At 37.6% G+C, this 14,516-nt stretch overlaps 1 protein-coding gene across 1 annotated transcript in view; it reads left to right on the top strand.

Annotated features, from left to right (window-relative positions):
• Positions 1–14,516, top strand: part of TM9SF3 (transmembrane 9 superfamily member 3) — a 69,888-nt gene that overhangs the window by 25,094 nt on the left and 30,278 nt on the right. Inside the window, exons 4-7 of the mRNA XM_086680513.1 lie at positions 315–475; positions 1,707–1,784; positions 7,734–7,865; positions 9,402–9,568. Coding sequence (XP_086536639.1) covers positions 315–475; positions 1,707–1,784; positions 7,734–7,865; positions 9,402–9,568 — 538 coding nt within the window. The remainder of the gene's footprint in view (positions 1–314; positions 476–1,706; positions 1,785–7,733; positions 7,866–9,401; positions 9,569–14,516) is intronic.

Genomic DNA, 14,516 nt, shown 5'->3' with positions numbered 1-14,516 from the left:
TAGGAAGTATATACATATAAGGTGATAATTATTACAATGAAGGTGATACTCATGACAAAGCATGGACTTTGAGTATCAGTAGTGACAGGTTATGCTGAACTGTTCATGGTGTGGCTGTGGTTTATGTTTGCCAAGTAGTTAACAAAGAGTAGAATTCCAGCCTATACTTTTGCCTTTTTCTAACCATGAGGAATAATGGTAATATTCCTCAAATATTGTTTGTTTATAAGAACTTTCTTTATGAGCTTTTAGCCTCTAATATATTTTGAATATTAAGTGATATTACCTTGTATAAAGTATTATTTCTTTTGTAGGTATTGTTGGTGAAGCAGATGAAAATGGAGAAGATTACTATCTTTGGACCTACAAAAAACTTGAAATAGGTTTTAATGGAAATCGAATTGTTGATGTTAATCTAACTAGTGAAGGAAAGGTGAAACTTGTTCCCAATACTAAAATCCAGATGTCATATTCAGTAAGTATTAAAATAATTATACATTAATGAGTGTTTGTGACCTGATAGCAACAGTAAAGTGTGTTTTACTACTTTAGTAAATGAAAGTAGGGTGCAACAGAATATTATTAAGACTGTTTCCTTAATGCATGTAAGTAAGCCTCCTACAAGCAGGGAGAAGATTTGCCTCAGGTCTGTATTAGATAGAGGTACGCATCTGCAGGACTTCTCATTGGCTATGGCAAAGTTTACCATTATAACTGAGCAGTTATAGCTAACCCAGCCATGTATTCTCATGGTTACATTTTTAGATTGTAGTATGCCTTGTTGTTTCTCTTTCCTTTTTACTGTTGCAGATAGAGATGATGCTGTATTGAAAATTGCTGGATGGGTATAGTTTACCATGTTTTGCTTTATCAGTTGGAATAAGATACTCCTGCAGAGTAAGAGCTTGTCAGAGCCCTTTGCAACTGTCAAGTTAATTCTGTTCCATTAGGATTAAAAATAGTGGAAAGAAGAAAAATCTGATGTAGGTAGCCTCTCTCTTTGCCAGTTTTTTTCCCTGATAACTGGAATGAGTCCATTGGTAGTAGCCAGTTTTTAAGTTTTTTAAGCTTATGCATATGTACTTAGTACAAATGATATTTCTGGGAACTGAACTTATAAAGAAGTTTGATAATTGTAATAAAACTAATGCAGTCTAATGTCAAAGATGGGTGGATTCTTATTTTAATTGGTCTAATTAGTTCAGTTCTTCTTTTTAACATTTATCTTAGAGAGAGAGTGCGCGAGCAAGTGGGAGAGGGGGAGAGAGAGAGGGAGACACAGAATCTGAAGCAGGCTCCAGGCTCCGAGCTGTTAGCACAGAGCCTGACGCGGGGCTTGAACTCACGAACTGTGAGATCATGACCCGAGCTGAAGTCGGATGCTCAACTGACTAAGCCACTCAGGGACCCCTTGATTCAGTTCTTATCAATTTATCAGGTCAGAGTATATAAGTAGCAAATACTTACATTAATGTCCTTGAAAACTGAAATGATCCCTCTAGGTAAAGTTGGAAGTTTTAATACACAGAGAGGAAAGTTGGTTTTTTATCATACGTGTTTCAGCTTCTCAAATTGGCAGTAACTTTCCACCATTTCTCTAGTTTCCTATTCCAATTCTGTAAATCTTCCCTAATTGTGCTCAGAATTTTGTTAGCTTGTTAATTTGTTTACTGGCCTTTATTTTCGTGTGAAAAAATTTTTTTCAGGTCAAGTGGAAAAAGTCAGATGTAAAATTTGAGGATCGATTTGACAAATATCTTGATCCATCCTTTTTTCAACACAGGGTAGGTAAATTGTATCTTTTAAGACATTCATTATGTGTTTCAGTCAGTTTAACAAACATTAGTGAGCATCTGCCATATGCAAGGCACTGTGCTAAGGCCATGGAGTTCAAACATTGGGCTAGTGGTGATTTCACAGGTGAGCTTAGAGTCCTAGGGTGATAGAGAGTTGAAGGGAAGCAGTCAAAAACCCTCTTCATCATGCCTGTGCTTTAAACTGATTTTGAGTAACCCCAGGGAAGGATACAACATACCAAAAGCCAGGATATCACTTTTATTATTAATGAGGCTAATATTGGAAAATGTGACTTCTGTCTTTGGACAGGTGGGCTTCTTAATATTGAAATTCAGAATTAGACCGACTTCTCGCACTTAGTGCTGGACTATTGCAAGTTTCTGTATATGGGCACCTGCCCTTAGGAAACTTAAATGTGGAGAAACAGAGCAGAATGTGTGTATCCTTTAGGAAAGGAAGGAAGGGATGAGAGTGGAGTAAGACCAAAGACCATTTGCTGATGGAAATCTTTCCACACAAAAAGAAACATCAAGAATGGGAAGAAATACCCCTCATCCCCCACCAGTACATACAAGATGGAGCTCAGATTGTAAGTCTAGTCCAGTGGCATTGTTGGCTGGTTTTGTACAGGTGGTAGCTTTGGTTTTTTACAGGAAAAAAGTTTTTATCTTAGTGGTTCCCTCCTTCAAGGATGGAGATGAAAGGACAACATGATATAAGGAGATGTATCCATTCTTCTGACTTTTTTCTTGAGTTGCAGCTTACGCCTTTTGACCTGATCTTTTAGATTGGAATTCTGAAGTTTCTTAGTAGTCTGTGTTTGAGATGGCTCCGAAGCTTTTGTGGTTTGAAATTTGTATCATTGCTGCCAGACTTCACCAGAACCTGTCACTACTTCTAATCTTCCTCTGGGTCCTAGGAGAAAAAATTAAGCTATTTGGGATTTAGTCACTGCTGAATGATTTAGCATGCTACTCCTGGACCTAAAATTTCCACTTCCCTACTCCTGGTGTGTTCTTTTCAGATACAGTGTTTAGGTAGTTCTGAACATGTTTGAAGGTAGAGGCACAAATAACTTCAATGTTTAGATAATATCTGAAAATATGAGGGCTCTCAACTAACATTCCCTACTGGAACACCTGAGCCTGCCTTGTTTCTCGTGCCATCGGGTACTGGTGACTTGGGGGAAAGGTTGCCATTTGGCATTTTCACTAGTAGAGCGGTGTAGCATATTTCTCCTTTCAGCAGTTATTAATTGAGCACCTGTTATGTGTCAAGCACAGTAGTGAGTAAGAGGAATACATTAGAGAATGAAAGTCAAAGATCTGCACCCTCTTGGAGTTTACCCTTCTTGTAGGGGGAGACATGTAATAAACATGGTAAGTTAAGGCTATAGTGTGTTCAAAGATTCGTCCATCAAAAAAGAGCAGTGAGCAAGAATGCCACAGGCAAGGCTAGTTGTGGTTTGAACATGGTGCTCAGGGTAAGCCTCTGATGTGGACATTTGAGTACAGCCTTGAAGGAGTCGTGAGATTGGATGCAATCACCAAGGAAGAGTATGTATAAATAGAAGAGGGCCAAGGACTGAGTCCTGGGGGCAGTAAGAAAAGCTTAGGGGAAGAGTAGGAGAAGCCCCTCAGGGCTCTGAGGAGATACCAATAGAGGAGGGAGGAAAAAAAAGCTTGTGTGGTGTTCTGGAAGCCACATGAAGAAAGTGTATCATGGAGGATAGAGAGATTGGTTCTGGATTGTTGCTGCTGGGTCAGGTGAGGTGAAAGTGACTGTTGAATTCATTTGGAGTCATCAGTGAACTTGACAAAGAGCGGTTTTGGTATAGGAGTGGGACAAAATCTGAACAGAGCTGGTATAAGAGAGCATGGAGGAGAGGTTTTGGAGACTGTAAGTTTGGCAGCTAAAGGGAGCAAAGAAGTGGTGTAGTAGTAGGAAGGATAGAGTCCGGAGATTTTCTCTTGAGATAAAGAGAAACACGCGTGGAAGTGTTCGGCAGTGAGTGCAAAGCTAACAGCGCAGCAAAGAGGGAGGAGAATTACTGCGGTATGTTCCTTCAGTAGGCGGGAGGGGTAGGATCTACTGTGTAAGAGCAGGGATTGTTTCCAGGACAGTGACTACAAGCACAGGCTTAAGAGCTCGAGCTGGATACACACTCTGTCTCTGCCACCCACTATAACTGTGGTCACATTACTCAGTTCCTCAGCTCTGTCTCCTTAATAATGAAGCAAGGATCGTCATAGTGTGCAGGGTTGTGATAGTCCATTTGGTAGTGCATATAAAGCACCTAGTTCAGTGTTAGACACATAGCAGGTGCTTAATAAATGGTAGTACTGGGGTACAATTAGTTCTTTCTCTCCAGTGTTATAAAATTTATGGCAAACCTGGGGTGCTGCTTTAGGGTTAGCAACACTAGGAGGTGCTGGAGTCAGCCGTTCATAGTAACCCCTTTGTGACATCTGGTTTCCTTATTAGTTTTGTTTTTTTTTAATTTTTTAATGCTTATTTATTTTGAGAGAAAGTGAGAGCACAAGTTAGGGAGGGGCAGAGAGAAAGAGGGAGAGAGAATCCCAAGCAGGCTCCACGCTGTCAGCACAGAGCCCAACGCAGGGCCCAAACCCATGAAACCGTGAGATCATGATGTGAGCCAATCGGATCATGACCTGATCTGATCATGAGTCAGATGCTTAACCGACTGGGCCACCCAGGTGCCCCTAGTTTCTTTATTATTTTTAAGAAATATTTCTCTTGCTACAATAATGTCAAAATCGTAATAGTATTTTGTAGTTTTTGGAGTCAGAATATTATAAAATGTCAGGCTGATAGTACATTTGAATAGGTATTGGTTTAAAATTTGTATCTTAGATAAGAAAATAGCAGGGAGCTTTGTTGAAAGTTTTGCATTTTAGTTGTATTTTTCTTACTACTAAATAGTAACTATATAAAACTTCTTTTCAAAAATTTGGTAAATTGACTGAAAGAAGATATGAAACATCTGTATCATTTTTCTCTCTTGTCCTTTTCTGGGTCATTAATTTCTCAGGGTGGAACAAAATCAAATCTTTGGAGAAACCTATAATTGCAGACTCCTTTGAAAAATCTTGAATGATACTTTTATGTTAAATCTTATGTAATCCTTTATTGCACATATTTCAAAACAATACATTCATTATTTCCTTTATAATTTTAGTAGGTATTCAATAAATAAATTATTAAATGGAGGAAAAAATGATTTTATGAAGAGGCAGAGGCAATTGACCGTTTCCTGTTCTTCAGGGAGAGCCACAGAGTTTGTCACTTGCCTGAAGTGTCAGGGTGGGGAACAGAGCCAAGGCTGCCCTTCACCCTAGTGCGCATACTCAGCATACTGGCCCAAGTTAAAATCTGTCCTAAGTACAAGACAGTACATCCTTCATGTTAAATATTCTGTGTATGTACCTGTAGGAGTTTAGAGCAGGAGTACATCTATGACTAATGGGATATGTAGATGAGAAGTTTTATAGAAGGGAGGGTTTTTTGAGTTGGGCTTTAAACAGTAGATAGAATTTACAGAAGTGGATAGAAGTAGATCCTATGTGAGAAGAAATTATGAGAAGGATACAGGTGGACACGAGTGTGCTGTACTTGTGGGTCGCTGAAGAAGGATAGGCCTGATTGGAATGTAGGATGCAGTGGAGTGAAAGGTTGGCTAGAGAAGGTGAGGGAGCCATATTACAAGGGGTACAGAATATTAGGGAAAATAGTTTAGATTTGATATGTGAGAAAATAGGGAATGTCACCGTCAGTTTTAAAATAGAGAAGTGGTATATGAAAATGATGTTTCAGAAAGATCGGGTAACTTTTTTCGGATAGATTGGAAGGAAGGGCAGAGACCATGATTAAAGAAGACTAATTAGGAAACCATTAGGGCTACTTCCAGGCGTGAGGTAATGGAATGGGAATGGAGAGGAAGGGATAGATATACAAGAGACATATCAAAGGAAAACAAAAGCTTACTAATTAATTATTACTTAGGAAGGATTAAGGAGAAAGAAGAGGCAGATATAATTCTAAACTTTCAAAGCCAAGTGTTAGTACCATTAGCAGCAGTTAGAAATCAGAAGCAAGTTATATGTGAGGCAGAAGATTATGAGTTTACTTTAGGGCAGTCTAAGTCTGAAATTCCAGAAAGACATTGAACTAAAAACGATGATGTTTAGTACAAGTGCGAAACATGAATGAGGAAGAAGGCTAGAGATTTGGATCCCGGTTGGGGTTGAGGGTGAGGGTGTTACCATCATCACTGGAACACCAGTTATAGGTTCTGAGAGTCTGAAGAAGTCACAGCAGAGTACCAAGACTGGAGCTTCTGGAAACGTTCATAAGGTGGGAGGAGCACGCACCGAAGATGAAAGAGGAGAAGGGGCAGTCAGTCAGGGAGGATGGTGCACTGGCAGTAGAGGTCCGATGTGGCAGGGAGAGTGGACAGCTCATTGACTGCTGAATCGCTTTAAAAGTTCATTGCAGGCCTGTAAGAGACATTTCGTGGGACATGGTGAGATTCTATCATTTGGGGGAGGCCGGGTGGGAGGGGAGAAGTAGTACGTGTCGTCTCATTTGAAAAGTATTGGCATTGAAAGGAGGGAGGTAAGAAGAAGATGGGAAGAATGAGGGGACAGAAGATCAAACAAGCACTTTAAAAGATACTAATAGAAATAGCAGCTTGTCAGTTTTTTCAGTGTTTTACTATGAGCTAGGCACTAAGCTATATGCTTTACATTTATTACCTTGTTTGAGCCATATAACCACACCAGGGAGTAGATAGCATTATAGATAGGGACTTTTGGAGATTGCTGATGGTGGAGAAAGGTGCAAATTTAGGGGTGCAAGAAGAGAGCACAGAGCACCTCAAAAACACCTCAAGGAATGAAAAAGGTGTAAAGCTTAGGGGAAGGCTTGACTTAAGAGGAGGCAACATCTAGGAAATTGATGGAAGGAGTGAAAGGCTAGGAAGATAAATGCAGAAAAATAAAGGAAATGGGGGCCTTGGTGAGAGAGGTGAAATTTTGAAGCCATCCTTAAGGAACTTATGGGAATTAAAATATAAAGGAATTTGAAGTCAGATGCTTTGAGTTCTGAGATGCACTCAGAGATACAGAGGTGCCTTGTGATTATAAAGCAGAGTGTGGACATAAATCTGTGACAGATGTGTGGGTGAGATAAAAGTCAAGAGTCTTGGGAACATCGGGACACAACGGGGTATCTCGTTGTTCTCTCTGCCGCGGGTAGCAGAGTTACAAGGGAGTGGATAAGGTGATGGGGTGGAGAAGATGAACTGGGAGCAAGTGAAGCATACATTCTGGAAGGCGGACTAAATCCAGGGCAGCCAACTGTGATGGTTCAGTCTTGGTGTCCTAAGGAGGTTTTCACGTTGTTGCTCAGTTAGAGGGAAGGGAACTAACATTTTTTGAATATTTGCTGCTCTGTGCCAGACATGGTATCATACTTCTTATACATGTTGTTAAACCATACAAATCAGGATAGTATTATTGGCTTCCTTTTTTATATAGAGAACTGGGGTCACATAGCTAGAAAATGGCAGAATCTGGGTTAAAACCGAGGCCTGTTTGACTCCAAAGTCTGTGTTCTTTCTGTGTAATGCTAACTAGCATATGCTGTGTGGTCAGATTGTACTTCGTACAGTAAAATTGATTGTGAAAATCTGTATACAATATCATGTTTTTAATGCATCTGAAGTTTACTGTAAAGAAACCCAATCTCTTTGCATAGTGAATACTCATCCCCAGTGAGTCTCAAGTTTGGATTTTTATGTAAAAGTTTTAAAAGATTTTTTTTTTTTTTCACTAACATGCTGTTGTCATCATGTAGCCTATGAATTTTGTGATTAATAATTCATGTCAGTAATGTGTTATTTTCTGTTATTTTAGATTCATTGGTTCTCAATTTTCAACTCTTTCATGATGGTTATCTTCTTGGTGGGCTTAGTTTCAATGATTTTAATGAGAACTCTAAGAAAAGATTATGCCAGGTACAGTAAAGAAGAAGAAATGGATGATATGGTGAGCAAACGTTTTACATTTATTTATAAAAACAATTTAACTCATTTTGAATGTTGGCATGTAAGTCACATGAGTGTCAGAGTTCAGAATTTTCAGGTTTTAGAAAGGTGTAAAAGTTCCTGAGGGATCTCTTATCAAATATATTGTTTTTACATATTCTGATTACGTGCCCCATAATCAAATATATTAATTTTTTTTCCAGAAAAACATTGAATGTTCACCTTAAGTGAGATAAGTATACAGTACAAATAACCTCTTCACTGTTTTTGCCACCAAATAAGAATGGTGGCACCTGGTGGCACCAGGTTTTGCCACCAAATAAGAATGTGTCCAACTCTGAAGCAGACTTCCAGTTTTCAGAGCTTTTGATTTCAGAATTGTAGCTATGAAGTTGTAGACCTGTATTGACATCTCTCTAATACTGTTAAATACTGCATTAAATTCAGGGAGTGGGCGAAAGAATTCATTTACATTTGATTTAGTAGGTTCAGAGGGCAGGTTCACTTTCTAAATTCTTTTACTATATTATATACAGTGTTGTAAATGAGCAAAAGTGTGTTCTGTAAAATATTAATGGCTGTGCTATGTAGATACATTCCATCATTAAATAAGTTTGGAAAAGAGTTAAACAGGTTAAAACTGAATTAATATGTTAATGTGTATTATGTATTTGGTGCTTTTTAGATATGTCTGACCAGGATCACCCCCAGGCCAGATTATCTTAAGGGACTGATATTTAAGAAATAATGTTTTAGATACTTCTTTACTCAGGTTGAAAAGGAAAAATTGAATCCTTTTTCAAAAGTGCTGTAGGCAGTTAACTAATATTTAACAGATAATATTTAACTGATATTTCCTCATATATTTTCTCAGATTCCAGGCTATAAAAGACATTTCTGCATTGTTAGGGCATCTAAGTACTGGTTTCAATCTTTGTTTTCTGTTTGATTGTCCACCTGGCCCCTTATTATGTATGAGCCACAGGCATGATATAAATGACAAGAATAAGAATGTTCAGAGAGCCGGTGTGCTCTTCTCCCATTTTGACCATTTGTGTTTGCTCCTAGACCTTTTCTTTTCCATTTTTTGATATTCTCTGAACCCAACTGGGAGCCACCTTCCTGAACCTCAGTAAATGCCATAATATTTTAACATTATAAGTTATTAAGGCAGTGATTATTTTATTTTTTAAAGTTTATTTATTTTGAAAGAGAGAGAGGGAGAGCTCAAGTAGGGGAGGGGCAGAGAGAGAGGGAGAGACAGAATCCCAAGGAGGCTCTGTGCTAGATCTCTTGAACCATGAGATCATGACCTGAGCTGAAATCAAGAGTCAGATGCTTAACTGAGTCACCAGGAGCCCTTGCAGTGATTATGTTAAATTTGAAATGTCTTTTCTCGATATTTTGAATCCCTTTAAATAGCTGTAAGTTTGGAAGGAGGGAACTTAAAACTGGAATTGTAATTTTTCACCTACTTTATGTATTTTAATTTTATTCCAAATGCTTTTCTTTTCTCTCTCCATATGTGTGTATATAGGATAGAGACCTAGGAGATGAGTATGGATGGAAGCAGGTGCATGGGGACGTATTTAGGCCATCAAGTCACCCACTGATCTTTTCTTCTCTCATTGGTTCTGGATGTCAGATATTTGCCGTGTCTCTTATTGTTATTATTGTTGCAATGATAGAAGATTTGTATACAGAGTAAGTACATGTGTTTAATTTTATTTTTTTGTTCTTGAATAGTGTTAATCATTGGACCATTTTAAGTCAATTATAATTAAATATTTGCTTATTTCCATTATCTTAGAATTTAATATAGCATAAATGTTCTTACTGCAGATAAATAATGAATAATAATATTCAGCTATAAGTATGTTTTTCTGTGACATGCTAAAACATACTAACCTTACTGAACATTTTCATTGGTTATAAACGTTGTGTTCCATTTAGAGGTATGAACAGAGTTACTTATAAGCCAGTGGTGTTTGGCAAAATGAATAGGCATTTTTTTTGAAAGCCGAAGATCCAATTAGATCTTTGTAAAAAGCACAAGAATTTTACAGTTTCTGAATTAGTACTTCGTATTTACCTTCCAAATTGGGACACTGTCTACAGAACAGAAGAAAAATAATAAATAATCTTTAATAAATATTTAATGTTTATTCAATTTATTAATTTTAATATATAACTATTAAATAATAAATAATAGTAAAAAGAGCAGTGGAAAAGGCACATGAGGTTAGAAAAATAATTGTGTATCTATCTTACCTGTACATGGTTTTTGGTACATTTTTTTCTTCGAGGACAAAATTGGTTGCAGGAAATTCTTGATTTGATGCTTTAGATTCTGTGTCCCCTCTCTCTCTCTGCCCCTCCCCTGCTCACACTCTGTCTCTGTGTCTCTCAAAAATAAATAAATATTGAAAAAAAAATTAAAGAAATTCTTGATTTGAGGTCTTTGGATTATTAGAAAAGTAACACAGATCTCACATCCCTATTGAGTGGTCCTATAACCTGTGCTCAGAAAGCCACGAGTGAAGCAGACACACTTTGAGCCTGGGTCGTAGGGATTATAAATTTAGGCATTTCAGACGTTCTTCCATGAAGTTCTCTATCAGAATGACACTTGTTTCCAGTTAGATCTTTTATCTCTATTTCAGTTCATAATGCATTCTTTTTTTTTTTTTTTTTTTTTTTAATTTTTTTAATGTTTATTTCTGAGACAGAGACAGAGCATGAGTGGGGGAGGGGCAGAGAGAGAGGGACACACAGAATCAGAAGCAGGCTCCAGGCTGTCAGCTGTCAGCACAGAGCCCGGTGCGGGGCTCAAACTCACAAACCGTGAGATCGTGACCTGAGCAGAAGTCGGTCACTCAACCGACTGAGCCACCCAGGCGCCCCACATAATGCATTCTTTCTTATATATGCCTGGCATTTGGTGGACAAGCAATAAATTGTTGCTGAAAGAATAGCTCTTTAGTTTTATGTTAAATATTTAATAATACTAAATTACTGTTTCTTCCTCTAGACCTTAAGCTCCTTGAGAGCAAGGACTGGATCTTCATTTATCTTTGAATTCTCAAAGTACCTACTTAAATGTGTGGAAGGTACTAAATGCGTGTTAAACTCAAGTGAATATATTGATCAACAAGGTGGTTTCTCTGTAGTTTCTGTTATATTTCTTTAATATATAACCTTTGCAATTTGTTTACCATATAAGCTTTAAAATAATTGTTCGAAACCTAAACTTAAGTGTTCTGACTTACAGTTCATATTTTAGGATATAATGTATTTCAGATGAACTAAACCCCAAATACAAGAAAAGCATTTCAAAAATGCCAAGAAGGCATGCTTTACATCAAATACTGGGTTAAATTCATCCCCACTGACTGAATTGACACTGCACAGTCAGTCTCGAGTGGGTAACCTCTCCTAGAATTCAAGTTTTTGCATTGTTCCTTCTCAGATGTCAGGGTTACAATTTTGGCAATTCATTTTACTGCAGAAACTCTTTGTTTATAGACCTTCAACTTTAGAAATAAGAAACTTTCTTAACAGGCACCTCATGCATTGTTCTTCATTATTAATGTTTTTCCTGTATTGTGCTAATTTGAAGTGAACATACTTAATTATATGATTCGTATTTTTTTTATAGAATTCGTATTAAAGTGGTATTATTTTGATATCGAAGTGACTAACATTGGTGTCCCATTAGGTGCTTGATACTTTAGGTGCTTTTTTACTTTTCACATCCATCCTTTGAAGGGGTATTCTCTATTCGACAGATTAGAAAAGTAAAGTTCAGAGAGGTTAAGTAACATGGCTGAGATCATAACGATTGTTAGGGATGTTCGTAAGCTGGGATTTGAACCTACATATGGATAAGGATATGTCTTTTGCCACAACTTGTCTCTTAATTTGCTGTGCTATGGAAATGAAAATAGAGATTATAATAAGCATAAAGTGGTGAGAAAATGAAAAACCTTGCACATGAAATTTGTAAGAATCACTTCAGAGTAGGAATGATTCTAAAAGATGAAAGGCAGATAATGTAACATGTGAAAATTATTTTGTGTTGGTGATGGCCACAGCAATCAGAGAAGAAAAACTATTTAGGTAGATAGAGGATCAGTGTCAATGTGGATGCCTATGAGTGTGATATAACTCCTGAGAAGGCACAGTGTTTGAGAACCTGTGGAAAAGTCTGGAAAAATACAGCTGCTCTATAACTTTGGGTGGAGAGTGGTGAGTTGACAAGTGTAAGTCAGCTCCTTAGATGTTTCCCCCCTCCAGTCTTGGAGAGATGAACAAAGAGGACAATTCCCTACCTCAGCATATTTTACAGTGTAGATGAAAACGGTGTATTTTGGGTGGAGAATGCCCGTAGAATATTTATGAACGAAGAGATGAAGGGTCTGTCTGATTTTTAAAACCATGACTGATACTTACACTTCACTTAGTGCAGTGTCTCTGGGGATTGCAAGCTTAAATCCCTGGTAGGCATTTTGGACCCTCAGTCACATGAGCAATCCTTTTGAACCCTCTCTGCTAACATTAAGAACTTCTGACTGGTAATAGACTGGTCTTAGACCAAAGCAGCCTTTTGGTTTTCAGTATTGCTAGGCCTTTGTCAACCTTCACATACCTAGTTACAAACAGAGAATGGGCCAGATTTTTTAATGATAATCTGAAAGGAAAAAGTTAGTACTTAGAGTGTTTGAGTTGTTGAAAAAACAAATTTTGATTTTAAAAACTTTGAGACCCACGATTGTTTACTTTTTTTTTTTTTAAAGTAAGCTCTACACCCAACATGGGTCTTGAACTCATAACCTTGAGATCCAGAGTCGTGAGCCAGCCAAGTGCCCGGAGACCCATGATCTTTTTTAAAGAAAACAATATTTTTAATGTTTTTAAAAATTTATTTACTTTTGAGAGACAGCACAAGCAGGGGAGGAACAGAGAGAGAGGGAGACACAGAATCGGAAGCAGGCTTCAGGCTCTGAGCTGTCAGCGCAAAGCCCGACGTGGGGCTCAAACCCACAGACCGAGAGATCATGACCTGAGCCGAAGTCAGATGCTTAACTGACTGAGCCACCCAGGCACCCTGACCCACAGTCTTTTAAACATGGGAATGACATATTCTTATATTACTACCACATTTGTATCTAGCTATGTATTGATGGAAATTGAATACTGTAATGTTTTAACTACTATGCATCCACTTTGAGAAATTCAGCATTGGTGTTTGGGCAGAGGAGCACTACATACTTCAAGACTTTATGATCTTTTTGTATTCTATATAGGTGGACAGTGAAATATAATAATTACTACCGAGAAGGTGGTTAGTTTATGAAAATTGTACATCATCCCAGTACACACATTCGTGTGGTATTCTTGTAAATTCTCTTTAAAAGAATATTCTTTAGCTCAAATTGACAAGGTTATATGCTCTATCTACAGACTTTATTTTACCTTCCTAGTTATGCTAAGTTTCAAAAAGAGTCTTTATTGTTAGTAGTTTAAGTACATTCTTTTTGAAGTTAATTTATTTTGAGAGAGAGGAAGTGAGTGTGTGTACATGCACATGTGTGAGTAGGGGAGAAGCAGAGAGATCCCAAGCAAGCTCCGTGCTATAACTGCAGCCCAGTGCGGGCTCGATCTTAAGAACCCGCGAGATCATGACCCGAGGTGAAGTCAAGAGTCAGACCCTTAACCTCCTGAGCCACCCAGGAGGTGCCCTAAGCACATGTCTATATTATGACAAATGATACTGTCATTTATCATTTTAATATTTCTCTTTGCAATTAGGCATTTAAAATATTTTGTTCAGCTTTATTCAACAGGAGGGTTGATCTGAATTTCCTAGATACCATTAGTGGAAGAAGAGATTAGAAATTGTTGATCTGAGTTAATGTTGATTGTGGACCTATGGATTAAAAAAAATTTTTTTTTTAATGTTTATTTATTTTTGAAGGAGAGAGAGAGAGACAGAGTGTGAGCAGGGGAGGGGTAGAGAGAGGGGAGACGCAGAATCCGAAGCAGGCTCCATGCTCCGAGCTTTCAGCACAGAGCCTGATGTGGGGCTCGATCTTACGAGCTGTGAGATCATGACCTGAGCCAAAGTCGGACGCTCAACTGACTGAGCCACCAGGCGCCCCTGGACCTATGGATTTTTAAAAAATAATTTTTAATAGTATAAGGAAAACTAAGAAAAGTCTCAGTGTTATACCATTTAAAGTAATAACACTAATATAGGTTACATTACTTCCATTTTATTTGCCAGTGGGCAAAAATCTTAAGCAATTAAATCAATTTATAAAGAGGAATATTCTAATTATTTTTCTTAACAGATGAATATCCTTATCCATATGATGTGATTGGTTCACAGGGTTGCAAAACAATTTTAGTGCCAGCTTCTAACATTTTTGCCAAAGAAATGTGAAATATTTGTTTAGAATATATTATGAAATTTAACTGCAGATGAAAAAAATTAGTATTAGCCTGTGCAGTTTTAACTAGAAATTCATTCACTCAGAAACCTTCTGAGATCCTTTATAGTCCAGGATGATATTTTTGTGTTCCTGTTAAATTTATCTTTGAAATTACACTGACCTTAATGTGATAGGCTTTATGATATTTTCTTTAAATT

The sequence above is a fragment of the Puma concolor genome, chromosome D2 (assembly GCF_028749965.1).
Source record: "Puma concolor isolate L17-30 chromosome D2, mPumCon1.1.hap2, whole genome shotgun sequence".
NCBI lineage: Eukaryota > Metazoa > Chordata > Mammalia > Carnivora > Felidae > Puma > Puma concolor.
Note: the sequence above shows the minus strand (reverse complement) of the source record. Positions and strands in the feature narration are given on the sequence as shown.